The sequence below is a fragment of the Acinonyx jubatus genome, chromosome B2, assembly GCF_027475565.1.
Source record: "Acinonyx jubatus isolate Ajub_Pintada_27869175 chromosome B2, VMU_Ajub_asm_v1.0, whole genome shotgun sequence".
Classification (NCBI taxonomy): domain Eukaryota; kingdom Metazoa; phylum Chordata; class Mammalia; order Carnivora; family Felidae; genus Acinonyx; species Acinonyx jubatus.
This window is the reverse complement of record NC_069385.1, coordinates 20,389,263-20,417,014: the sequence shown is the minus strand read 5'-3', so window position 1 is coordinate 20,417,014 and position 27,752 is coordinate 20,389,263. Positions and strand designations below refer to the sequence as shown.

General features: G+C 35.9%; 1 protein-coding gene across 2 annotated transcripts in view; it reads right to left on the bottom strand.

Moving 5' to 3' along the window:
• The window catches only part of SHPRH (SNF2 histone linker PHD RING helicase), a 95,117-nt gene that overhangs the window by 63,925 nt on the left and 3,440 nt on the right, over positions 1-27,752 (bottom strand). The window contains exons 2-13 of one of the 2 annotated variants that reach the window (XM_027056697.2): positions 23,885-24,555; positions 21,228-21,357; positions 18,871-19,089; positions 16,277-16,355; positions 15,446-15,596; positions 13,809-13,917; positions 13,080-13,336; positions 10,348-11,007; positions 6,046-6,297; positions 5,145-5,223; positions 1,447-1,610; positions 1,079-1,335 (exon numbers count right to left, since the gene is read on the bottom strand). In XM_027056697.2, the coding sequence (XP_026912498.1) occupies positions 1,079-1,335; positions 1,447-1,610; positions 5,145-5,223; positions 6,046-6,297; positions 10,348-11,007; positions 13,080-13,336; positions 13,809-13,917; positions 15,446-15,596; positions 16,277-16,355; positions 18,871-19,089; positions 21,228-21,357; positions 23,885-24,523 (2,996 nt within the window). In that variant the 5' untranslated portion in view covers positions 24,524-24,555. Of the gene's footprint in view, positions 1-1,078; positions 1,336-1,446; positions 1,611-5,144; positions 5,224-6,045; positions 6,298-10,347; positions 11,008-13,079; positions 13,337-13,808; positions 13,918-15,445; positions 15,597-16,276; positions 17,289-18,870; positions 19,090-21,227; positions 21,358-23,884; positions 24,556-27,752 lie in introns of those variants that run through there. The other variant, XM_053222132.1, reaches the window with a different exon arrangement.

Sequence of the window (27,752 nt, the reverse complement as noted above, 5' to 3'; positions counted from 1 at the left end):
ACTCTTACAGAGTCTTTGTATATCTTCGGGATCTTTCTTTCCACTTCCATTTTACCACTGTCACTTTCAACTCAATTGCCTCTTACTATTCTGGCAAGCATTCTATTACCTGATCCCATCCTCCTTTACTTTTTCCCAGTTAGGTCAATGGAGAAGGGAAGTAGAAAAATCTTCCCAAAATATGAAGTACCAACACAATATGTTTGAAACAGTATGGGTGTTAGAAGATAAGATTAAGTCTGAATCTCTAGCATTATAATTTAATGAATCTCCATAAGCCTGAATTTTTTTTTATCTGTAAAAAAAAATGAGGATTCTTCAAGGATCAGATCAAATGCCATTTCTGCCAAGAGGCTGTCTAACGTTAACCATTTACATAGAAATTATTTCCATATTCTAACTGTCTATAGCCATGTATAAGTACCTCTTATGAAGTAGGTTTGCCTTATTTTATAGGAATCACTAATCTTTGTCATTTCCCTTATTTGTCTATAAACTGCTTAAAGGCAAAGACAAAAATATAATTCCTCTTTCTATACATTTTTAATAACACCTTATATTTTTAACACCAGGTGCTAAAACAAAACAAAACAAAACAAAACAAAACAAAACAAAACAAAACACACCAGTTGCTGAGTCACAGACTGATGAACAAACAATTTCTGGGATAACAGTGGACTAGATACTGTGGACACAAATTACAAAGAAAATATAGTAATCTAATTCAGTTAAGTCCCTGATGTAGGAACAAAAAATTAGAATAAGAACAAAAGCCTTTCATATCTGAAGTGCAGCAAAAAATACACAGAACAAAACAAAAAAACAGAATAAAACAATAAAACCCCCAAATAGTCCTAACTTTAAAAGAAATGTTTAAAACCATGAAAATAATTTTGAGAATGTGGCTCTCTTTCATAAATGGGGTTCACGCCAAAGAAAAACCGCACTGCTAAAAATAACTGACAACAGCTCATTTAGAAGACCCTGAATGAAACTGGGGGCTAGAAAGCTAATAGCTTAAACACTGTGTATCACTAATATAGTGTCAATTGCAGTGTAAGGAAATTGAAAACAAAACCTTTTCTGGAGTGGCAAAAACTCCCCACGAACGGCCTGTGGGTGGCAGCAGGCCTGCCTGAGCCTCAGCAGTGGATACAGAATGGAGGTGACTGTCCTTCGGTCCAGGCTGCTGAGCTTCAGGGCCCAGTCAGAAATCTTCCTGAGCTTTACTACTGCATCCTGGCAGCACACTTCATGCTGGCGGTGATAGAAATGTCTTTCCACTGGAGAAAAGTGAAGCCAGTGGACTTCTTCTGTCTGAGGGGGTATCTGGATCTGTAGGGAGAAGAAAAAAAAGGATTTCACCTGAAAATTTAACTTTCCATCCCAGCTCTCGCTTCCCTTTTCTTGTAATGTCCTTAATCAGTAAGAACTTATGCTACTGACTTGGTCAATCACATCTTTCTTTGCAGACCTCCATAGTATCTTGGCAATAAAGCTGTAGAGGAGCTGAGGATTCTTCCTGCAGTAAGGGCGATAGAGAAGTCGAACCCACCAGTGTTTGACACAGTAAGGTTCAATACCAAGAAAGACCACCAACCCAAAAAGATCTGAGAAGAAAAAAAAACAACAACACATTGAGAATAACTGTTTCTGTATTTCTACATTACTATTTTGAATAACCACTTTCATAGATATTACACAGCACATAGTACTTTCCATGAATTAAAACGCAGATTGTATAGACTCTTGAATCTGAAAGTTAATTCCACTTTGACTTACGTTTGTTGATATTGCACTAGGTTTTGTGCTAGGAGCTAAAATGTGTAACCATTCCACAAACCTCGTATTTAATTCAAAAGTCTGAAATTTCCATCAGAAGTAAAACTAGAAAATGACTCACTTGTGTGCACCTGATCAAGAGATACATAAGAAGAATCAGGCACTCTCATGAGACTACTGGATTTAAGGCTTGCTGGATTAGGAAAGAAGTCTGAATGACATAGGTGATATGAAGAATATTCACTGATCCAATATTCATTACATTTTTTGGTCTAGTAATTCTACTTTTGGGAAATAAGACTAAAACCGTAATAAAAAACTAGAGACAAGATTAATCCACACAGTGACATTCATGCCAACAACATATAGAATAAAAATGACTCAAATAAAGAAATGATTAAATAAATCATATAGTACTCTCCATAAGACAAAACCTTTCTTTTCCTTTTTTTTTTTCAAATTTTTATTTAAATTCTAGTTAGCAAAAAATACTCGTTTTAGGAGTAGAATTTAGTGATTCACTTACATATAACACCTGGTGTTCATTACAACAAGTGCCGTCCTTAATGTGCATCACTCATCTAGCCCATCTCCTCACCCACCTCCCTCCCTCCCTCGACCCTCAGTTTGTTCTCTATAGTTATGGTTTGCTTCAGCCCTTCCTTAGTTTCCCTCCTTCCCCTATGTTCATCTGTTTTCTTTCTCAAATTCCACATATGAGGGAAATCGTATGGTATTTAAGATAAAACTGATCTTTTTCTAATCCAACAGGCCTTGTGTTTGTTAGATTTACTTCGTTGTACTTGTATGTTTTATGATTGGGGAATCAATATTATAGTCCATGTTTTACTCATGTGTTTGCATTTATGATGGATTTTTAAAACATGAAAAATTGCTTAGAATATAATGTTAAGTGAAAAAAAAGGTATAAAATTATGCATGCAGTATGAGGACAAACATGCAAACATTTATATAAAAAAGATTGGAATAGTGGTTATGTCTTTAAATGAAGATTATGGCTCAGTGTAATTTTTTAAGTATTTTTCTGCATTAAACATGTTCACATTAGGCTATATTCTCTTTAGAAACCATGAAATTTTTTTTTTTCCAAAAACGTGATGCCCTACCCACAACATTTACTCTGAAGATGCCTAACAAATATTTAGGTTGAATTAAGTTACTTTGACACTTTCTGAGAGTCCATTAACATCTAAAAAGAAATACTGCCTACATGCAGATATCAATGGAGTTGTACTTCTGTTTAAATCAATCCAATTGCCTATGTGCTCTCTCTTCTTTGAGGTCCCAAAAGTGCCTCAAGCTCAACTTGCCAAAATCAAATTCATACTCTTTTTGCCCAAACATGCCTCTCCTATAGTGTTATTCACCAGGAAATACAGTCACTGTACATGGAGTTATGCTACTTCGAAGTCCTGGCATCTCCCCATCACTGAATAGGCCTTATTAATTTTTTTCTTATCCACTTTTTTGCATTTCTTCAGGACAATCCTAGTTAAAACTCAGGGTGTCAGTATCAACTTGCCTAGATTACTTATTGTAGCCAACTGAGATCCTAGTATCCACTCTGTCCCACTTCTAAACCATTCTCTACACTGCAAATAGATTGAGTTTTTGAAATCCAAATCTAACCACGAGATGATACCCAACCACTTTGTTTAAATCTTTCCAATAGCTCCTACTATTCTTAAGAAAATAAACAAATAAAATTATTCATCATGGCCTACAGAGTCCTCCATGGTCTGATCTATATCCACCTATTCAAATCTACTGGGTTTTCCAGTTTTCTAGCTCTCTGTATTCTAGCCACACTAATATCCTTCCATGCTCCTCCTGCCAGATCATCTTTGTATCTTCTGTTTCCTTTACGATAGAGAATTCTTCCCTATTTACTTAACTCATATTAATATTTCAGATCCTGGCTCAGCTGTCCCTTCCTTCGACATCCCTATTATGTGATGTCACAGAACGAGACATCTTTTCTGAAGCCTATTATAGTTTGAATTTTACATTTCTCTTATACATTAAAGTTACCTTGACTACAGTCTTAACATTTGTCTTAAGTACTTAATAAATACATCTTCCCTTCTAAGCTGTAAGCTCAAGAAGGTCAGGAACCGAGTCTTTTTTTTTTTTTTTTTATTATACTTCACAAAGAATAAATGAACCAAGTGTACTACAAAGTACTTAAGTAATTTAGAGTCAACACTTTCGAAGAAGCTAAAATGAATACACAAATATATAAATGGGAAACAAGAACAACAAAAGCAGCAGTGGAAACAGCTACCACTCACTGAATATTTAATACCTGCCAGGTACCATGCTAAATGCTTTGCATACTTTATTATAACTAATCTTAAAACATCTTACTTCGCAAATAAGGAAAATAAAAATTTGAATGTTTATGTCATTTCTTTATGGACATACAACTGAAAAGTCAGTATGTCACCATGGTTCGTATATCCTGAAAACCAGTGCTTTGTATACTATACAAAGAAGTATATTACATAGACATGGAGTGGGGAGGATGGGAGGAGAGGGAGGCGTTCTTGCTACCTGGCTTTATTTCAGCCTGCCTGTAGAAACATACTAAAGGCCTCGCAAATTATGGAATGAAAACATCCTAGCCTCATGTCCTTGCTCAGTGTGTAGTCAACCTGGGATTCACAAGATCTCTGGTTGTTGCTAATTAATAAATCATCAAATCTGGTTTATCTACATCAGTCTAGCACAGTGGTTCTCAATGGAGGTGGAGGTGGAGTGGTATGATTTTGTCCCCCAGGGGATAATAGGCAATGTCTAAAACACATTTGTGGGTGTCACAATTGCAGAAGTGCTACTGCCATCTAGTGGGAGAAGCTAAATATCCCAAGATGCATAGGACAGCTCCCAACAAAAAACTATCCAGGCCCAAATGTCAATGGGGCCAAGGTTGAGTAATCCTGCTCTAACACCAAAAGAAAACCAATGAGACTTTCATTTTCAACTACAACATCGTGACTATGCATCTTTCCCTTCTCCTCTCTCTCTCTTACTACCTTCTTTCTGTTTTCTACCTACCACTTTGGAGCTTTGAGTTCAGTTTAGACCTGCATCTACACTGCTCAGGAGGGCACAATGACTGTTCACCTTAGGACAATGGGACTACTACTCACCATCTATCCATTCTCATAAAAACAAAAACCATCCAATTCCATTTAAAAAGATGAATGCTTAAAACTACTAGGAGTGAAATATATGTACAATCACTTACATAAGGATTTCAACAAAGGCTGAAAATACTTGTTCCTAAAAACAAGCAAGCTTTTCAAATATATGCAAAATGTGAAGAAACCATACATTACCCTCCAATCCTCTCTGTACTGGAGTGCCACTGATACACCAGCGATTAATCCCACTCAAGCGCTGAGCCATTTCTGCAGCCTAATGAGAGACAAATATGCAATAAAAAGAGAAGGAAAAAAAGGCAGGGGAAATTAGGAATGTTTACTCCTGAGAATAGCCCATGAAAAGCTATGCTTCAGGTCAGGCACACTCTCTCTTATTCAAAGTTATCACACTCAAAGTTGAAGGTCATATTCAATGGGCCATCTTCTAGTACAGTGGTTCTCATTAGCAGAAGGCTGCCATGAGCCCTCCCCAAAAGAGGAAGAATAGTTCAAGTATGTATAGAATGAAAAGGCTCCCTGAATGATTGAGACATCCCCAATGCCACCCATCCTTAAGATGTGAACCAATGTACTAACAGATAAGATTCATAAATTGAGTGCAGATTACAAACTGGCCAAAGAAAATGGAATAAAGACATATGAACAAAGGCTAAATCAAACTCTATCTTCTAAAGTAGTATTTTCTGTTATGATATGACCTCTCCAATAAAAAGGTCAACTTTGGCCCAAAGTTATCAGAGCCTACACGATGAACTTTCCACTTAACAGAAATGCTAGCAGAAGTCCCTAAACAGGGACTTTGATCCGCATCACACATAAATTGCCATCTTATTCAAATACATATGGGCATTGCATATAAAGCAGTAATTCCTACAGTACCAAAATAACTCCTGAGGGTTATGTAGTTCAGAGCACAAGAGAAAAGCAAATTACTATGTTTAACAACAAACTTTTGGCCAATGTCAACACTGTAGGTTCATTACACTTAGATTATTAATATTTTTATGGACAACTTCCTCAATCGCTTTCCTCTTTTTACTCCCCAGCCCTCAGAAGATTCTGCAGAAATTCTCACTTTTACAGTAGGACATTCAACCATCTGGGCTTCATCAAGGCAGATCCTCCACCACTCCACAGCTACTAGGGGGCTGGGAATGGCCATATAGCGCTTCTGGTTCCGTAAACGACGCCCATCCTCACTGTTGCTATGTGGGATATCTACATAGTTAAGTTCTGAACGAAGGACATCATAGGTAATGATAACTATATCCTGTTCAGCCAAAAAGTGAGGCTGTAAAAAACCATCTTTCTTCACTCCTTGATATACCTAGGAAACAATCACAGACACAGTTACTGCAGAAAGGCTCATTAAAGATAATGGAAATATTCATTCTTACACCCTTACTGAGTTCTTTCCATTGTTTAGTTTAGTACAAAACATGCTATGAGATACACTCCATGTGTATCTAGACTCACGTGTCTAGATACGTGTCTGGAGAAAGCCACGTTAGGGTAGAAGACCGGTAACATAAGCATCATGAAGGGAAATGTAAGAGAAGTGAAAGTGATAGCACAGTGGAAAGACCAATGCTATGGCTGAGATGGTAAATTCAGAGGAGTTAAAATTTGAGCTGGCTCTTAAAGAACATTTAGGAGTTCTCACAGGTGGAGAAAGGGGAAAAGGACTTAAGGGTATGTAGGTAGGTAGGTAGGTAGATACAAAAGCACAGAGGTATGAAGAAGTAGAACAAGAAGAGCTATAATTTCCTGAATGCCTTTTTTATTTCAGACACTATGCTTCACTTTATCTCCTATCTTCAGCAACAATCTCATTAGTGGTTATTTTTATTCCTATCCCACACATAAGAAACATGAAGTGACTTGCTCAGAACTTGCAGAGCCTAGATTCAAATCAAGGTTTATCTACCCAACAAAACTGAGCTCTTCAATGGCCAAGAGGAGGTTTCACTTATTACTGTGTTCTCTCTCCCTGTCTATGGTAGTAGATGAAATATTGAACACCTTAAATAACATTTGTATGGAAAGAAGGAAGGAAGAACAAAGGGAGTGAAGAATACTAACATTACTCAACAAAATGGATTTAGAGGGAACATACCTCAACATAGTAAAGGCCATATATGACAAACCCACAGCTAACATTGTACTCAACAGTGAAAAACTGAAAGCTTTCCCTCTAGGGTCAAGAACAAGATAAGGATGTCTACTCTCACCACTTTTATGCAACACAGTGGAATAGTCCTAGCTGAAACAATCAGATAAGAAAAAGAAATAAAAGGTACCCAAATTGGTAAGAAAAACCTGTCACTATTACCAGATGACATAATAGTATCTAAAGAAAACCCTAAATATTCTACCTAAAAACTATCAGAATCAGTAGTGAATTTAGTAAAGTTGTAGGACATAACATTAATGTACAGAAATCTGTTATACTTCTATACACTAATAAAAAAGAGAAATTAGGAAAATCATCCCATTTACAGTTATACCAAAAAGAATAAAATACCTAGGAATAAATTTAACCAAGGAGGTGAAAGACCTATACTCTGAAAACTGTAAGAAATTGGTGACAGAAATTGAAGATGACAAATAGAAAGATAAATCATGCTCATGAACTGGAGAAATTAATATTGCTAAAATGTCCATAGAACCCAAAGTAATCTACAGATTCAATGCAATCCCTATCAATACCATTAGCATTTTTTCATAGAACGAGAACATATATTCCTAAAATTGGTATGGAACCACTGAAGACCTTGAATAGCCAAAGCCATCTTAAGAAGAACAGAACTGGAGGGGCGCCTGGGTGGCTCAGTCGGTTAAGCGTCTGACTTCAGCTCAGGTCACGATCTCACGGTCTGTGGGTTCGAGCCCCGCATCGGGCTCTGGGCTGATGGCTCAGAGCCTGGAGCCTGCTTCCGATTCTGTGTCTCCTTCTCTCTCTGCCCTTCCCCCATTCATGCTCTGTCTCTCTCTGTCTCAAAAATAAATAAAAATGTTAAAAAAAAAAAAAAAGAAAAAAAAAAAAAAGAAGAACAGAACTGGAAATATCACAATCCCAGATATCAAGATACACTACAAAGCCTGTACTAATCAAGTATATGGCACTAGCATAAAAATAGATACACAGATCTATGGAACAGGATAGAGTCCAGAAATAAACTGATGCTTATATAGTTAATTAATCTATGACAAAGAAGGCAAGAATGTACAATGGAGAAAAGATAACAAATGGTGCTGGGAAAACTGGACAACTATATGCCAAAGAATAAAAGTGAGCCACTTTCTTACACCATACAAAAATTAGCTCAAAATGGAATAAAAGTCTAAATGTGAGATCTGAAGCCATAAAATTCCTAAAAGAAAACAGAGGCAGTCAACTTTCAGATGCTGGCCTTAGCCAAATATTTACAGATGTGTCTCCTTGGGCAAAGGAAACAAAAACAGAAGTAAACTGCTAGGACCAGTGAAAATAAAAAGATTTTGCATAGCAAAGAACACCATCAAAATTAAAAGGCAATCTAGTAGATGGGAAAAGATATTTGCAAGTGATCTATCCATTTAGGGGATATTAGCCAATATTCAAAATATATAAAGAACTTACAGAGCTCAACACCAAAAAAAAAAAAAAAAATAAAATCGATAAAAAAATGGGGATTTTTTTAAGAAGACAAACCGATGGCTGACACATGAAAAAATGCTCACCAGCACTAATGACAAATGCAAATCAAAGCACAGTGATATATCACCTCACACCAGTTAGCATGGCTAGTATCAAAAAGACAAAAACAAGTGTTGGTGAGGATGTGGAAAAAAGAAAATTCTTATGCACCGTTTGTGGGAATGTAAACTGATGCAACCACTGTGGAGAACAGTATGGAAGTTCCCAAAAACATTAAAAACAGAAATACTATATGATCCAATAATTCCACTACTGAGTATTTACCCAAAGAAAATGGAAATGCTAACTCAAAAATATAGTCACCCATTTTTACTGCAGCATTATTTACAACAGCCAAGTTATGGAAGCAACCTGTGTCCACTGATAGATGATGGATAAAAAAAATGTGGTATATATAAACAGTGGAATATTAGTTACAAAAAAGAATGAGATCTTGTCATTTGTGACAACATGGATGAACCTAGAGGCATTATGCTAAATGAAAGATGTCAGACAAAGATAAATCCCATATGATTCCACTTATATGTGGAACCCTAAAAAAACCAACCAACCAACCAACCAACCAACCAAACATAAAACATAAAACAGTATCATAAATACAGAGAACAAATAGTGGTTGCCAGAGGGGAGGGGATTGAGGGGGTGGGTGCGTGAAATAGGTGAAGGGGATTAAGAAATACAGACTTCTAGTTGTAAGATAAATAAGTCACAAGGATGAAAAGTACAGCATAGGTAGTCAATAATACTGTCCTAACATTGCATGGTAACAGATGGTAACTACACTTGTCTTGGTGAGCATAGCATGATGTACAGAATTGTCGATTTGTTGTTATACACCTGAAATTAACATAACGTATGCCAACTATACTTCAATTAAAAACAAAATACTAACATTAGTAAGTTACAATGAACTATGTGCCAGCACTTTATCAATTCATTTAACCTTCACAGTAAGTCTATGAAGGGGTATTAATTTTAGAACTTAGCACAGTTCCTGGCACGTTACAGGTGCTCAATAAATATTTGCTGAATGAGTAAATTCTTATTTTACAGATAATGTAACTGAGGCCTCAAAGGATGACTCTGGATCTAAGAGGTAGAGATGAGACAGGCAGCTACTATTACACAATGCTGCCTTTCTGTCTGAGAGTGTAAATGTGTATATGAAGTCTTTTTCATTTACATGATGGACTTTTTCTTTAAAAAAAAATTTTTTTTTTAACGTTTATTTATTTTTGGGACAGAGAGAGACAGAGCATGAATGGGGGAGGGGCAGAGAGAGAGGGAGACACAGAATCGGAAGCAGGCTCCAGGCTCTGAGCCATCAGCCCAGAGCCTGACGCGGGGCTCGAACTCACGGACCGTGAGATCGTGACCTGAGCCGAAGTCGGACACTCAACTGACTGAGCCACCCAGGCGCCCCTACATGATGGATTTTTTTCAAAAGCTTCCACATCTTTTAACTCAAAGCGCTTTAACTTCTGAACTTCTGATGTCAGAAAAGAATGCAGTCTACTGTTTCATTTCCCATTCTCAATTTCCTCTTCAAATTCTGATTTCATAACTATCTTATTAATTTTTGGAATAAACAACAAAGTGATAAAGGTTGTAAAAATTACCACAGGGAAGCAAAAATTGGGATTTTCCTATTCATTTAAAGAGTCCAAACTGCCTTACCAAGACTCGAAGAGATGATGACCTCACATGCCTGTTGATTTCATCCACCCACTGATGACAAATGGAACTGGGCGAGATGATCAGAGTTGCTCGTGTTGATACTGGCTCCATTGCAACAAGGCAATGGGGGCAGTAAAAAGGCTTAATCTTCAGATTCTTCTCTTCATAATTCACACATTTTGCATGTTGCCATAGGTGGCATTTCAGGCACTGAACACGAGGTTTACGGTCTACCTGATCAAGCTCACCACATATGCACTCAAAGCGATAATCTGAGGAATTACAGGGACTCCCGATATTAGATTGTGGCACATCACCGTCGGTAGGGTTTAAAGATTCAGCTTGGTCCTTTGCTCCACGTTCTTCCTTGATTTCAAAGATACATGTACTTTTAGATGTGGTAACATCAGTAATTCCAGAGTCACTGGTAGCTGGACAGTGATCTTGTGAACTGAGATTGATATTAGGCTGACATTTTCCCTTTTTTGTGGATAGAACAGGCTTTTTCTTGAATTTACTACGATTTTTCCGAGGCTTATAGTAATAATAATAAGGATCATCATCATCATCAGATGTGTTTGATGGCAAGTATTCAGAATCTGTGTCTTTGTTCCCTGATTTTCTGGATTCTTTCTGAATTTTCCTTGGACTCCCTATTGCCTATGAAAAATATTATTTAATTAATTTATATCAATATAATTACAATACTGAAATTAAATCCCCAACCTTATTTATAAGCTTTCCATAAAAATCCAATAGCCACTCTTGCTACCATTTTCTCACTAGAAGAATCACTCCTGATCACTGGCTTTCAATCTGCCCTCTGTAAGAAGCCTCTCTGTGGTCTACAGGTCTAAAAAGGAAGGCTCTACTATTGTATAAGTAAAAGCTGAAGAGAATAAAAATTAGATAGGAAGCTACTAATATTTTGACATTAACCTCTTATAATTCATATTTTGTCTAAATCAATAAAAGACTAATAGTTTATAATACATAAATATACAAACTCGGGCAATTAACATATCAAGTACGAAAATATAGCATTTAAAGAAAGTGAAAATCTACTAGTTACTGCAATTAGCAAATAAACTCCTTTTTTCTTTCTGCTTTCTACCTGTACCCCTCCTGAAATTATTTACTGGATAACAATTCTGTGCCAGGCATAGTGTTAGATGCTGGCAATACAAATATGAGGAATATTTAGTTCCTGGTCTCCACGAGGTCTATTGGAAAAGAAAGAACAATAAAAAGTGAAACAATCAAGAATGCCTAAGAGGAGTACAAAACAGACAGGGGCTGGGATGGGGAGGTAGGTGCCAGCCTGAGCTTCCTAGAAGTGATGTCAGACCTGAGGTTGAACAGATGAGTTGGGACACTTGCCATGAATGGCACTAATTGAAGATTTTCCTTTTTTGGTGACAGAAGGATTATTAGAAGCATAGAAGTTCATTGCAGCTTTCTACCCTGGCTGGGGAAAAATGTTGGGAGACTCCCTACTCCAGAAAATGAACTTTTTTATCTGTCATTTCCTTCACAGTAGACAAGCTAGTAGCTCCACACTTTGATTTACTGTCATTAGTCTTTACTGGATTAATTGATTGATTTTAAAGTCTATTTATTTATTTTAGTAATCTCTATACCCAACCTGGGGCTCAAACTCACAACCCCGAGAACAAGAATCTCATCTGACTAAGCCAGTCAGGTGCCCCATTTACCTGATTTATGTTTGCATAGCTATGTAATTATTTTTTTTAAAGCAAGTTTGAAATTAATAGCCCCCCAAAAGCAGTTTTATAACAAAATGTAAAAATTTTATAAGATGACATGGGAAAAATGAGAACTTACATAAAAGCTTGAAAATGTATATAAAAAGCTAAGCAAATGTAAGGTATCATTAATATTTTTAAACTACAGAACAGATTTTTAACTGCTGACAACATTAGGATAAGGAGAGAGTCGTTTTATTTTTTTTCTCTCTCTTTTCTTAACGTTTATTTTTTTGAGAGAGAGCAAGAGTGCTGGCGCACGAATGGAAGAAGGAAGAGAGAAAGGTGAGAGAGAATCCCAAGTAGGCTTCTGCGCAGAGCCCAATGCAGAGCTGGATCTTTGAGCATGAACTTTGAGATCAAGACCTGAGCCAAAATCAAGAGTCAGACGCTCAACTGACTAGCCACCCAGGCACCCCTACTTTTTTCTCTTTTTTAAAAAAAGATTTTTTTGTGTGTTATTTTAAACTCTTTAATATGCTTAACCCACCGGGGGGTGCCTGGGTGGCTGTTGGTTAAGCGTCCGACTTTGCCTCAGGTCATGATCTCACAGTTTGTGAGTTTGATCCCCACATCTGGGTCTGTGCTAACAGCAGAGACTGGAGCCTGCTTCAGATTCTGTGTCTCCCTCTCTCTCTGTCCCTCCCATGCTCATGCTCTGTCTCTCTTTCCCAATAATAATAAATAAACATTAAAAAATTAATATGCTTAACCTACCAAAATAATTCATTCAAATATTTATTGAGTACTTGCTATGTGCCAAGCACTCTTCTCTGGGACTAGTAAAACACAGTTTCTACTCTGATGAAACTTCTACTCAGGAGGTAGAAAAGAGATGATACAGGCATATGTGATTTTCCTAGTTTGTTTTTTATCTTCAGTCTCTAAAAGCCTTCGTGTCAAGTGGGATCTGTCCACTCCCTCTATAAGGCATCACACAGAGCAACTTAATAAATGTTCTGTTACCTGCTTTTTTGTTTTATCATATGTATCTTCTTCCTTGTAATTCTTCCCCAATGTAAAAGTCCCAGAAAAACCATGCCCTTTGATCTGTTTCACAAGACCTTCAAAAATTAAACATTTCAGCATCCGTTTCAGAAGACTCCTGTTCCGCTGAACATCGTATCTATATATAGAACTGACATACTTATAGATGGAAAGGATGGAAACTCCTTTTTTTCCATTCATTTCTTTCACAGCTGTCAGGATCATCACACGTGTAGCTATATGCAAAAGGATATGCTAACTTAGAATAATTGAAATTAGAAAAAAAACAGAGACATATTAAGAATAATATGCACTGAGAACTAAGACAAAAAAAAGACTTTTATTGAAGATATGTTGTCTGTATATCATTTTGAAGAATATGTAATAAAAATTATCTCAATGTATTAATAATATACTATGATGGAAATAACTTAAAGACAAAGCCTGGTGTAAACTGTAAGCTCAAGAAATTTAAATGCAACAGACTGAACAAGATTTATACCAAGAAAGAATGAATCAATCAAATGAAAGAATATATCTTTACTTTTGTTAAGGTAATATGATTTGTAATTGATCCCATTTATACAAAGTATAAACCATGAAAACAATTATTCATAACAACTACAAGATCTCTCCCTATAAGAAATGCAAGAACTATGACAAAGATGACTGTAAAAAGGTATTTTCTTTCAGAGATTTCATACTTACGGGGACACTGAACTTTTTCTTTTGGTTCAAATTCCGTATTTGGGGTTTCTGTGTTTTTTACTTTTCCTCCAGACTGATGTGATGGAATGAAATAATTCACCACTTTTCCCTGATATAAACAACATTCAACAGTCACCCAGTGCTTTGCTTTCAGTAATTGGAGCTGCTTGTTAAAATTAACCCTTCTATTAGGAGATGTAAAAGAGTTGTAAAAAATGATGAAAGAAAGAGCTAAATATGCTATTCATATATACAAACCTTATGTTTTATTTCAGGGCTACCGCTAGCTATCACTTGAAAACTGTGCATATTATCTTAAATTACCTAAATGTTAAGTGTGAAACTTCTGAAATTAACTTAAAAAAAATTTTTTTTTTAATCTTTATTTATTTTTGAGAGGGAGAGAGAGACAGAGTGTGAGTGGGCAGAGAGACAGGGAGGCACAGAATCTGAAGCAAGCTCCAGGCTCAAAGCTGTCAGCACAGAGCCTGACGGGGGGCTCAAACCCACAAACCGTGAGATCATGACCCAAGCCGAAGTCAGACACTTAACAGACTGAGCCACCCAGGTGCCCCTTCTGAAATTAACTTTTCAAAGGCTTGTTTAAATATGGAATTAACATAGAAGTTACCGAGAGTTAAATCATATAGTTAATACAGAAGTTACTGTTAACACTGGGGCACCTGAGTGGCTCAGTTGGTTGAGTGTCCAACTCAGGTCATGAGCTTGCAGTTCATGAGTTCGAGCCCCCCATCATCTGCTGCTGTCAGCATAGACACTGCTTTGGATCCTTTGTTCCCCTCTCTCTGCCCCTGCCTTGCCTGCACTGTCTCTCTCTCTCAAAAATAAATAAACGTGAAAACAAAAAAAAGTTACTGTAAAACTATATATTCCAACTCATTTGTTTTTTAACAACGAAATAGATATTTTCTATTCCTTACTCAAATCTATGAGGTTAACTTTGCAAACTTGACCCTATCAGAAGATCACATTATCCCTAAAGTTGTGGGCACAGTGAGCCCTACACATAATGATACTCTTACCTAGTGTGTTGATTTTAGGTTTTATTACCGGAAATTATGAACTATGAGCTGCACGTGCTTCAGTGGAGCTGTTTCTTTTTTTCCTCCATAAACTCTAAAATTTGTATTTCTAAACACAATTATATATTTTAGAACAAGGACTCAGAGTTTGATTCATTTAGCAATCTAATTACAAAGCTATTTAGCCTTTAACAAAGTTTGAAGTATTAGATTCTATGACTTACATATCTGAGATTTGTACAATTAAAAAAAATTACTTTCAAAAATATTTACTGGTAATATGGAGGCTTGTAGTAGTGACAAAACATTTGAGGGAGTAACAGTACTTTCCTATGAGTTTCTCTGCCAACGAGAAGGAATCTTGGTGACAGCATATCCCTTTCCTAGTTGGCCAATATCACTTAACGAAAACCCTGCCAGGTCACAAACATCCTATTCTCTGTGCCCACTTGAGGTTAACTAATAACTAGTACAATTAATTAGCCTCAGAGGAGACTAAAAGTGTTGGCTTAAGTGCCAAGCAAATGTTCAATATATGATGCTTTTTGAGAACATATGTCCCCTGCTTTCTTGGCCCTATGGTACTACTCCTACCTCAGGAAGAGTGAGAGCATCTTGTTTGATATCTTGTCGGGTATGTGTCAGAATCAGAGCCAAAACCTCCACTGTCTTTCCAAGACCCATCTCATCTGCTAAGATTCCGCCAAGCAACTGTGGCCCAGAATTTGGGTAATCACGGATGATGCTGAAGGAAAAAACAAGAAAAACGTATCACAGGAAGGCAAGTAAAAATTATACTATTCCTAAAGAAAACTGGAAGAAATCCATAAAAGTCAAAGTTTTTTTAAACTACATTTTAGTGTGAAACAATCTGAAATACTAGGTCACTGAATAAAGAACCATGATAATCAAAAAACTGCCTGAGCTGACAAGTGAGTCTGCAGAAACAGGAGTGGTACTGGTAAATAACATCGTTCTTTTCTCTTCTTTAAATAAAAGGAGGTGTGTCTGCCTTCTTTCTGTGTCTGTGAAGAAAAAAACGAGGATAATAACTACTGATTCACCTATGATGTTGCTATGTTTAATGATTCCTATGACTTTAATAATAGAAATTAACAAATCTAATGAAAATATGAGAACTGGTCCATAGAAAGATGACATTTTTATTTAAAATTAAAATCTCTTTAAATATGAGTAACTAAGCTTCTTAAATCCATTATTTTCCATTCATTATAGAAAAATGACAAGTACTATTAATTTCTTATTTGTCTTACCTATAAAAATGATAAAAATATAAAGTCTAGTAAGACTTCGACTTAGTATTCCTTCCTAAGGTACTGCCAAGGCTAAAGACATATGCGACCAATGTCATACAGGTTTTTGTAACATTTACTTTTAATATCTAGCACATAAAGTTTGTCTTACCAGCCTGTGTACGGATTGTAGTAGAGTTTCAAACCCTCAGATGTAACAATCTCTCGCCATAAGAAATGCAGGGTATTTTCTAAAGAAAAATATAACCATAAGAACAAGTTTTTGTTTGTTTTCCTTTCTGCCAGAAAATCACGTTAAAATAAAAATAATAGTCAAAATACTCCGGGAAGCCACATACACATGGAAAAAGGCTAGGATCTCATTCTTTTTTTCAGATACTATTCTTGTAATTATTCTTCCTTTGCTTTGGGCACCAATATTTTCCACATAAGTGTTATGCAGAAAAACGAAGTACAGCATATCACAGAGAATTAACAGGAAAAGAAAATGAATACAGGAAAACAACTCCTACCCAATGAAGGAAAATAGCTTATCCTCTATAATTCCTTCAAAAAGTTGCCGAAAATCTTTAAATAACTCAACAGACATATGCTTGTGGGCTAATACATTAACTCAAATCAGACCTAACTTTTTAGAGGGGTCTGATAGCAGGAGGAAAATCTTATTTAACTGAAGAAAAAATATCTTAAACACTGAAGTATTGAGTGTATTTCAACCAGAGTCTTCCGTATTTCTTTCCCTTAATATTTTAAGTTGTTTAAACCAACTGCCAAATTAGGAAGAATGTCTGTATCTACCAGTGAAATGGCAAGTAATTTTGCTACCTGCTTTAGGGATTAACAGGTGAAGTAGGAATATAGATACATAGAGTTTATAAAATGAAAAAAATTAAAAGATTAAAAAGCTTCAATTTATGGGAACCACAGGGAACATAACTATTAAATGGCACATGGGATTTAATCAACAAAATCCATTCTGTGGATAAAAAAGAATGAAATACTGCTATATGCAGCATGGATGAATCTCAAAAAACATTATGTTCAAAGAGGCCAACTTCTCCCCCGCCTCAAGTGTCCGCGTTTTGCCATTCTATTAATTGTTTCAAAAATAGGCAAAGCTAACTTATGGTGGCACTAGTTGCCTCCTGAAGGGGTTGAAGTAGGAGAATTGACTGGGCCATGAGGGAACTTCAGGGAAATATTTCATGTTAGCACTGTATCATAGATATAAAAAGACAAAATCAATTTTAACAATTTTATTTAGCTTAACATAAACAAAACCTTATCATTTCCATATGTAATCAATATAAAATTATGAATGAGATACTTGGCCTCTTTTTTTGTACTATTTGAAATCTGGTATATATTTTAAACTTACAACACATAATCTGGGCAGTCATTCGAAGTCTCAAGAGGGACGTGTGGCTAGTGCCTTCCGAGAAAATCTAGTTCTATGTCTTAATTGGGTCATTGGTAACACAGATGCATAGATTTAGCCTAATATATCAAATTGTGCCCTTAAGAGCTGTGCATTTTACCCTAAGTAAGTTATACCTTAATAAAATTGTATAAAGAAAAGTTACTGCATTTTGGAGAAAAAATAATCCAGTCTGTAGGAAACTACAGAGCTAACAATTTCCTCAATGAATAAATTATAAGAAAAAAATACAGAATGTGAAGAGATAAAATCTATGGATTAAAGAAACTTAAGTGACAACAATTCCAATGTATGAATGCTATTTGGTTTCAAATCTGAATCAACTGCAAGACAGAAAGAGAAACAGAGAGAGAGAAAGGGAGAAAAAAAGAAGGAAGAGAGGAGAGAGATTTGGCAGTATTAAAGAATTACTGGGTTTAAAAATCCATCATAACATATATATTTTATATCTGTTTAAAGCAACCCTTTCTTTCAATGAAATAAACTGTGACATTACCAGATTAAATGATATGATAATCTGGTATAATCTGGTATAATCATTATCACAATATATGAAATTATTACTTCAATATAATTTAGAGTACGGATGAGAAGTAGGAAGAAATAATGTTGGTTATAAATGAATATTTTCTAAAATTAAAAATTAAAAAGTGACGTTTGTTGGATTAAAGAAGTATAAACTGGAATCTACGGGAGAAACAAGAGCTATACATCATTAAAATAAATCTATACGGAATGGAAGAGAAATGGTCAACACTTCACTTCCTAGAATCATGCAAAAATCTCATCTTCTGCCCATTCCTTTAAAGATAGTGATAAAAAGGCATAAGTGACTCCGATAAACTTACTTTCACAAAAACACTTAATAGATAACATTTTATCATTTATTTTGTGGAGTAAAGAAAATAAATGCAAACCTAGGAGAATTAGTCACACACCAGTCTCCCACTTCTGTAAATTTGCTTTCTGTTGCTAATATTCATTATTAAGTTGTGAAGCTTCTCGCAGATGATTAGCAAGATTCCCATTTGATCATGTTCCAAAAGCAATTCTTAGTTAGAAAGGCATGTAAAAAATTTATTGGTTTTAAAAAATTCCAATCAAGGCAGTCTTTATTTGGCAGGAAAAATTAGTTTAAATGCTTATAGTTGAGGGAACTTACAAATGAATTTCTCTGCCTTTCAATTTTAAAGAATTTCTTAGACTACCATTTTGTTCACAGGAAAATTCATTCAATTATAATTAATTCCTAATTATCTTTCATGAAATCCCTCAGATCAATTTGTCTTTGAGCATCTTATACTTGCCACTAGCAGGAGCACTTCTGAAATGCTCTTGTTGTAGCATCCAATTGACAGCCTCTCTTTGGTATGGTCTCAGCACAGGAATCAACGCAGGATGCTGGACATCCACGTGGATGGACTGCGTTTCTTGCTGATGTGTTTGCTTCACAAACTGATAGAGCTCATCGATGTCCTGTCCCTCTGGCTCACTCTCTGAATCTTCTTCATCCTCTTCCAACACATCTGTACATCCAACAACAAATGTACTCAAAACAACCCACTTTTTATAACTATAAGCAATTCTTATTCTAAGAACATACTATGCATTTTCCAAACTCTGGGGTCCTGCTCAGTGTGTTTTGGGACTAGAAGGCCCTATCGTTAATTCTTCACTGATCGAAAACCTACCCATCTATCCTTCAAGATAGTTCAACTTTTTCCATGGCATTTTCTTTTGTTGTCCCTGGTTAGAATTAATGTTTTCCCCTGTGTTCATGTAATACCCTTCTATTTGGATATAGCAATATATTGCAATCTGTCTGGTAGTGCAATCATTTATGTGTATTCTTTCCTTGTGCACTGAACTGTAATGCAAAGGCTGTCTTTTGTTTTTATATCTCCTCAGAGTAGCTGGCATACGCTTTGCTCAGTGCAGATATTTAATAAACATTTGAATGTGAATATCTTTTACAGTTTATAAAAGGATAATCTATTTCACTTTTACATCTTGACATAAAAAAAACTCCATATGCAGACATAATTTTTCTGTCTAGTAAGACAAGGGTTCCCATTTTATTTCTTATGCTAAAAAAGGACAGGCATTTGGTAGCAGCAGGAGCCAACTAAGAGAGAAGGGCGTAAGCCATTAATACAAATTTGTAATGACATCAGATTCATTTGTTGGGCACAACTGCCCTGTGAGACTTTTGTGCCTACTAGAACATGAAAAAAAAACCCCTCAAAATCTTGAATAAATGTACAAACCCATTTTAGCTTACGATTTATTTCTGAACTCTTTCAAAAAGACCTATACACTTTTAAAGAACATACCTCATATGCCCTAGAATGAAGATTGTACCACAAAATACTTAATTTGCTTTTTTCAATAAAAAATATTCCATGTGAGATTTACTCTTACTATTCTTGTGTAATCTAGTATTGATAACTAAATTGGAAGTTTTCCTTTGAAATCCTTTGATGTTTTCCTTTGAACAGTTCAACTTGTAGTATTTTTAAAAAAGCAGAAAAATTCTTACCGTACCCTTAAAAATTCTAGATGTACTTAAAAGCATCCCTTCCAATCATGAAACCAGAGACTGTCCTCCTTTTAAAGTCTTCAACATGCAAAATGATTTACTTTTATTAGTAATTTATTATTTTTTTAATTACGTAGGCTTCACCCCCAACACTGGGCTTGAATTCATGACCCTGAGATCAAGAGTTGCAGGCTCTATTGACTGAGCCAGCCAGGCGCCCCTACTTTCATTAGTATTATGAAGCTTTGCAAAGAATGTACTACAGAAACAACTCAACAGTCAAGCTTAGAAAGGGATTTCCCAAATATTCCAGTATGTTCTACAATTTGCATCTGAAATAATGCTGACCCACCATGAGCAGGGCTTGGAGAATTTGAGCCGTTTTTCCAGTAGTGTTGATGGGCTGCACCAAGCCATCCACACTCTCCCCTTGGGAACCAATGGCAGACAACTCTGAAGCTGCAGTCCTGACCAAGGATGCAACATCTTGGCAAGAAACAGTAGCAAAGTTAACTGGTCTTTATGGGAAGCAGGCTCTTGAGATTATTTGTCAGACTGCAAAGGAGAGGTGGAATAAGGCCAGCCAAGAATCTCTGGCCATAACAAAATAAAAGCACAAGAATAATGCAAAAATTCCAATCAGCTCAGATCCCTTTGGATTCTATGGACTCTGCAAACATTTCTTGAGAACCTAGTCTGGGCTAAGCACGGTATTTAGCAAATAAAGACACAAATTAGTGGGGGCATTTCAGATACGTGTAATTTTGTCACACAGTGATTTTATAGAGGCTGTTTAATTTTATGATGGTTTTATTGTTTTTCTCATTATTATGTATAGGACTTGGGAAAAACCCACAACTCTCAAGTAATGTCAAATTTTTTAAGTTTATTTATTTATTTTGAGAGAGAGAGAAAGAGAGCACATGTGCACATGCACAAGCATGGGAAGGGTAGAGAGAGAGAGGGAGAGGGAATCCCAAGCAGGCTCTGCATTGTCAGCGCAGAGCCCTATGGTGGGGCTTGATCTTGAGAACCATGAGATCATGACCTGAGCCAAAATCCAGAGTTGGACACTCAACTGACTGAGCCCCAGGTGTCCTAAGTAATAGCAACTTTTAAGTTTACCTGGAATAATAAAATTGTACAACTTTTCCATCACTCTTTTCATAAGCTGATTAAACTTCTTCATTCTTGAATTCGCATCACTCAAAAAGTCTAGTTTTGCTAGGCCACCTTCCAAAAGATAAATTCCAACCTACAAAGGATTAATCAACACAAAAATAGTGTTAATTGTACTATTACATTCTTCATGAGGACATTAAAAAAAGTTTTTTAATACTGTTTTTAAAGGTATTCACAGTATATGCCCCACAATCGTTAAATATATACCTACCAAATCTCCGTCACAAATTTTTACTTTCAATAACAAATTCATTGTACAAATGCAGTGTCTACTATGTGTAAGGCACCATTCAAGTTGCTAGAAAAAAATACTTCCCAACCTGGAACCAAACCTGAGATAAGGTGATAAGAACACCAATTCCACCTACCAAGCCAAAGATTTCCAAATTTGATGAGTATCAGAATAATCAGTTAAATTGGTTAAAAATGCAGATTGCCCCAGAAGATTCTGATGCACATGCCAGGATTCTTAAGTACAGTTTGGTGTGGGAATTGCCATTACTAGATCAAACACTACAATGTATACGAAAACAGATCTTGATTGATGTAAGATAGCTTAATTCTGGTAAAACAATGCAGCATGAAGTTCCATAGTCAAAAGACTTGAAGTTGAATACTAGCACTGGTATTTAGGAGCTAAAAAAAAAACAGGCAAAGTAATCGATTTATTTTGACCCAAGCACTGTCATTTGCAAAATGGAGAGAAGACTATTATGAGATAGCCTAGGTAATACAGTTTTAAACTTCCTAATGGTATATACTCACTAAATGCATTTTCTTTCTTTTCCCTAAATTATCCTGGACCTGATTCCATAATCATGCAGAGTCTCATATTCTTTTACTAAAGAACAAGAATCCAAACCAGCATTATATGGGAATAAGTAACAAAGAATGTATTTTTGTATATATTTGTACTCTGCCTTGTATACACCTAAAGTTAGCTTACTATAGCAGCAAGAAATGTTTAAATATTTATACAAATTGGGATAAGAAGACAGAAGAGATCAAGTCTATGGGGAACATAGACAGAACACAGATAAACAAGCCATGAATTCTTACATACTTCCTATCACCGAGCCACAATTTGGGCTTTCATGATCAACCAGGAGAGGGAATATGTGGTTGCAAAGTTTCATTGTCCAGGGAAGAATTAATTACAATCTAATGCTTCCAACTTTTTTCCTTTCCTTTTGTCAATTCTGAAACTACAGATAGGGCTACAATACAATTGTTTTTTAATGTGAGAAAGACACAAAAGACACAGTTTTCAATCGAACAAAGGTGAATTTAATAATTTTAATCTTTATGTTCATTTAGTTTTGAGAGACAGAGAGAGAGAGAGAGAGAGAGAGAGAGAGCAAGCTCATGCAAGTGGGGGAGGAGCAGAGAGAGAGGGAGACACAGAATCCGAAGCAGGCTATAGGTTCTGAGTTGTCAGCGCAGAGCCTTACACAGGGCTTGAACACGTGAACCATCAGATCATGATCTGAGCTGAAGTCGGACACTTAACTGACTAAGCCACCCAGGTGTCCCTGAACTTAACATTTTAGAATTTCTTATCCTTTCAAGTTTTGGCATGAAGGCATATTAACCTGCTTCACAGTTTATAAAGTACGTCTACTTACATTGTCTCACCGGATTGCCAACACAATTGTATGAGGTAAAAGGAATGATTATTATTTACATTTTATACAGAAAGATGCTGAAATTAAATGATTCACATAAAGTTACTTGGCTAATAAATAGAAGAGCCTGAAATGAATTACAAATTTACTCATTCATTTGCTGAAAATCTGTTCAGTATGGGGCATTTTACTAGGCTGTGAAGATAAAATGACTTCATAGTCTACTGAAGGAGAAAAATTTTAAATCTAAGTACACTACAAGTGGCCAAGGCAAAAACAAACATCTGTACAGTGTTGTGGAGGAAGGGCATGTAATACCATCCATGAAGTTTAAGAAAAGATCTCCCTCGAGAAGTAAACTCTGAGCTGAATATTAAAGAATGTCCAGGAGTTATTAGGGAACAGGAAGGGAACAACCCAGGCCGAGGGAAGTGTGAAAGCAAAAGCACAGATGCAGAAATAGAGCCAGAAAATGTGCAGGACACAAATCAATTCAGAATTTCTGGAACAAAATAAAAACCAGAGTGATAAAGGATAAGGCTGGAGAGTACACAAGGGTCTATCAAAGAAAGGAGTTACACACAAGATTACACTTAATTCTGTAGGCAGTAAAGAACAGAATTTCATTTCATTCATATTATACCATCCCAGAGACAAAGCAGATGGAGTTGAAAAGGCCAGCAGGGCAATCAAGAACGGCTACAGGAAGAGGGAGAGATGAGGAAGACCAAAAGAAGACACTGAGAGTAGAGCTGGAAGGGAGGAATCCGGGATGTCTTGAAGAAGGACAGCCTGGAAACGATCAGCTTTAAGTATATATTTCTTATAGCTACTGAAAGCCCAAAATAAAGTACACTTTGAAACTTAATGATGAAAGGCTTATTGCTGGCTTTTTACACCTTCCTTCTACGTTAACTTCAAAATGGGACTGCCCAATGCAGAAGAACCTTAAAAGACACCACAGAAATTGAGTACCTTGATAATGTGATTCCCTTCTGGTTTTTGGTAAAGTTTTATTCTTCTCTTCTTTTGTAGCCACCCCAAATCTTCAAGCATTTCACCACTGAAAGATGATTCCACTCGAATACCCTTATCACAAATACTGACTGGCTCGTTGAGTCCTTTTTCTTGTTTCTCTGCATCTTCGCTTTCTGAATTAACATAAATCAGGAACTGACCGCTTGACTCTGAACTCATCAGTGTAAAACTCCTTTCTGAAAAATCTTCAGTTAAACTCTGTTCGGGAAGGAGCTGAAGAGTCAATTCTCCTAGAAATGCCCTCCAAGAATTATCAAAGTGATAGGGAGAAATCACAATATTCAGCTTTACAGACAGAGGAGAAAGAATGCCACCGGTCTCTTCTTTATCAACCGATTTTGCGATGCTCACTGCTTCCAAACACCTCTTCTTATCTCTGTGAGCCACTTCTTCTTGTAGGCTATCACCGAGGATGATGCAGTGAGCAGAAGAGAAATCTGAACCCGAGCAGGGGTGCTCCTCATCAGTTAGGATGAGAGGCTCATTCCTTCTGTCTTCATCCATATTCCAGCGAAGCTGCTGTTGCTTTGCTTCATCAACTCTCACTGGGGGAGCACGTTTCCGTCGGCTGCTCATTTTCAAGTTTTCTTGGTTGGCAACTGTGAACTCTAGAAGACAAAGGCAACAAGTAAGCATTCCAACAGAGGATTTTAGTAATAAAGTGCTCCCAGATGAAGAATTCACCACAAATTAACAGCCCACATACACAATATGAACTCTTTGGAGAGATAAAGCAATGGATAATTTTTTTTTAAATAAGTCAAATACAGGTAAGGACCACATTGACCATAATCTCACGCATCATAGAAATTCTAATGGTCATAACAGTACTTTAATGGATACATTTAATAAAGTTAACATGCTGCATAAAATAAAATACATTTAATGAGCAGTAAGACAGTAAGGTAAATCTCTCAAATATCCTGGAAATGCATAGTTGAAGAGTTTTAGTAACATCTGAACTCATAATCATCACAACAAAAGTTCATTTTTGTTTTATAATTCCAAGGAGTTTATAGAATCTTTAAAAATTCTGAAAAAATATTTTCTCTTTTAAAAGAGGAAGATGAAAATCCAGAATGTATTTCTTTTTGTGGATCAGCAGATAAAAAGGTAACAGGAATAGCTGGGAAGGAATAAGGTGGTGATGGCAACCAGGGGAAATGGAGCAGAGACAATAAAGGAAGAAGAGAAAAAAAAAATGTAGGAAGAAAAAGAAAAAGAAAGCTTTGTCATCTGAGAAGAGGAACTGGTCTGACAGCAGCCTGTATTATGTAGGCCCAAACTAAACTTTTCCCAAAATAATAGCCAATTCCTATATGAAACACAAACCAACTCACAGAGATTAAATCATAAAGTTGTAATGATGGCTGATGCCTATTCCACCTATTCCAACAATGTAGTTGGGAAAAAAAAAAAAGGATGTGTAAACAATTAAAATTTGGCTTCAGGATAGTTTCAGAAATATTTTCAATTTGGGATGTTTATGGACTGGAAGACTCAAGATGTCAATTCCTAGATACTGATCCACAAAGTAATCCCATTCAAAATCCCAATAGGCTTTTTATTTTTTTATTTTTTAATTTTTGCAGAAACTGACAAGTGATTCCAAAATTTATATTAAAATGCCCAAGATTTAGAAAAGTCAAAATAATTTTGAAAAAGAATAAAGTTGAAAGACTTACACTGGCTCCAGGACTTACAATGATGGTAATCAAAACAGTGTGGTAACGGTACACAGACATGGTAATCAAAACAGTATGGTAATAGTATATGATAGATATATAGAGCAATGTAACAAAATAAAGTGTTCTGGAATAGACCGAAACACATATGGTCAATGATTTTTGAAAGAAACTCAAAGGCAGTCAACAGGCAAAAAGTATCCTTTTCAATAAACAGCCATATGCAAAAAAAAAAAAAAAAAAATGAACCTGGACCTTTACCTTATACCACATGTAAAAATTAACTTGAAATACATCAAAAACTGAACTACAAAAACTAAAACTATAAAACTTCTAGAAGAAAACAGGAGAAAATCTAAGCGACATTAGATTAGGCAAAAAGAAATTAATTTAAATAGGTTACAAAAAGCAGAGAATATAAAAAAAATTGATAAAGTAAGCTTCAACAAAATGATATACTTTGGCACTTCAAAAGATACTGTTATAAAAATGAGAGGGGAGCCAGACAGGGCACAGTATTTGTAAAACACTATCTGATGAAGGATTTGTATGTGGAATAGAAAAAGAACTTTTACAAACCAGCAATAAGACAACCTTATGAAAAAATGACACACACTTCACCAAAGATGATCTACAAGTGGCAAATAAGTACATGAAAACATCTTCACCATCATCAGTCATTAAGCCAATGCAAATTCAACCTACAAACCACAATAGGAAACTATGTATCCACTAGAATGGTTAAAATTTAAAAGACAGGATGTACAGCAGCCAGAACTGAACTCTCAAACATTCTAAAAGGACAAATTTGTCAATTTCTTATAAAATTAAACACAAACGTTCTGTTCTGCTCAGTCTAGTAATCCTGCCCCTCGACATCTACCAAAGAGAATTAAAAACACAGATTCACAAAAGAGATTTAAATTTGAATGTTAATAGCAGTCAATTATTAGCAGTCAATATTGGAAAAAACACAATTGTCCATTACGTGGTAAATGGATAAACTGGTGGAATACTACTCTGTGATCAACTACTGATAAAACATAGATGAATTTTTAAAGCATCATGCTAAGCAAAGGAAGTCAGATGTGTAAGACCATATACTGTAGGATTCTATTTACATGAAATTCTAGAAAAGGCAAACACCTACTGATAGAAAGCAGGTTAGTGGTTACTAGAGGCTAGGAAGTGCCTCAGATCTCTGGTCCCCATCCTGCCACATTAAAGTTGGATTACTGTAATATATAATTTATACTTCTGAGAGCTACCACTCATTGAATATATGCCAAATTTCTGTTAACCATACTATTGCACTTACATTATTTTTTTTAAGTTTATTTATTTATTTTGAGAGAGAGAGAGAGAGAAAGAGAAAGAGAAAGAGAGAGAATCCCAAGCAGGCTCTGCCTTACCAGTGCAGAGCCTGACTCAGGGCTCAAACTCAGGAAAAACCATGAGATCATGACCTGAGCCAAAATCAAGAGGCAGAAGTTTAATCAATTAAGCCACCCAGTCACCCCTTAATAAATCTGATTTTAAAAGCACAAAAAGTAAATACAGGAAAGATTTAAAATTATGAGATTATTAAGAACAGCTTTATTCTAATAAACTTGAAAAATCTACATAAAGTGAGCAATTTAATAACAAAATATAAATGAATAAAATAAAATAATAAAATTAAGTAATACCATAAACTCAGCTGCTCAGTCTCACCAACCACACTTTAAGTGCTCAATAGCCATATGTGACTAGCGGCTACTACACTGGACAGGGCAAATATAAAACCTTCACAAAACTGCAAAAAGGCTATCAAGTATTGTTGGTCTAAGTCAATCATGAGAATTCCATTTCCTTAGCTAGTGACTGCTTTATGAATGTGCAGGTAATAGACTAAAAATCAATCTCTTACTATGGTTAACTATAAGCATCATATCTCCTCTATTATCTTGGAAGAACAATACAGGAAGCCCCTAATAACCTATGTGTTTATCTTTGCCCAATTCTCATCAGAACACAGGCTAGAATACTGGAATTTGGTCATTCTGGAACTTTGAAAAGTTCTGCTCATCAGCTTATTAGTTAACGATGACCACAAATATGTTGTATAACACACCATCTCA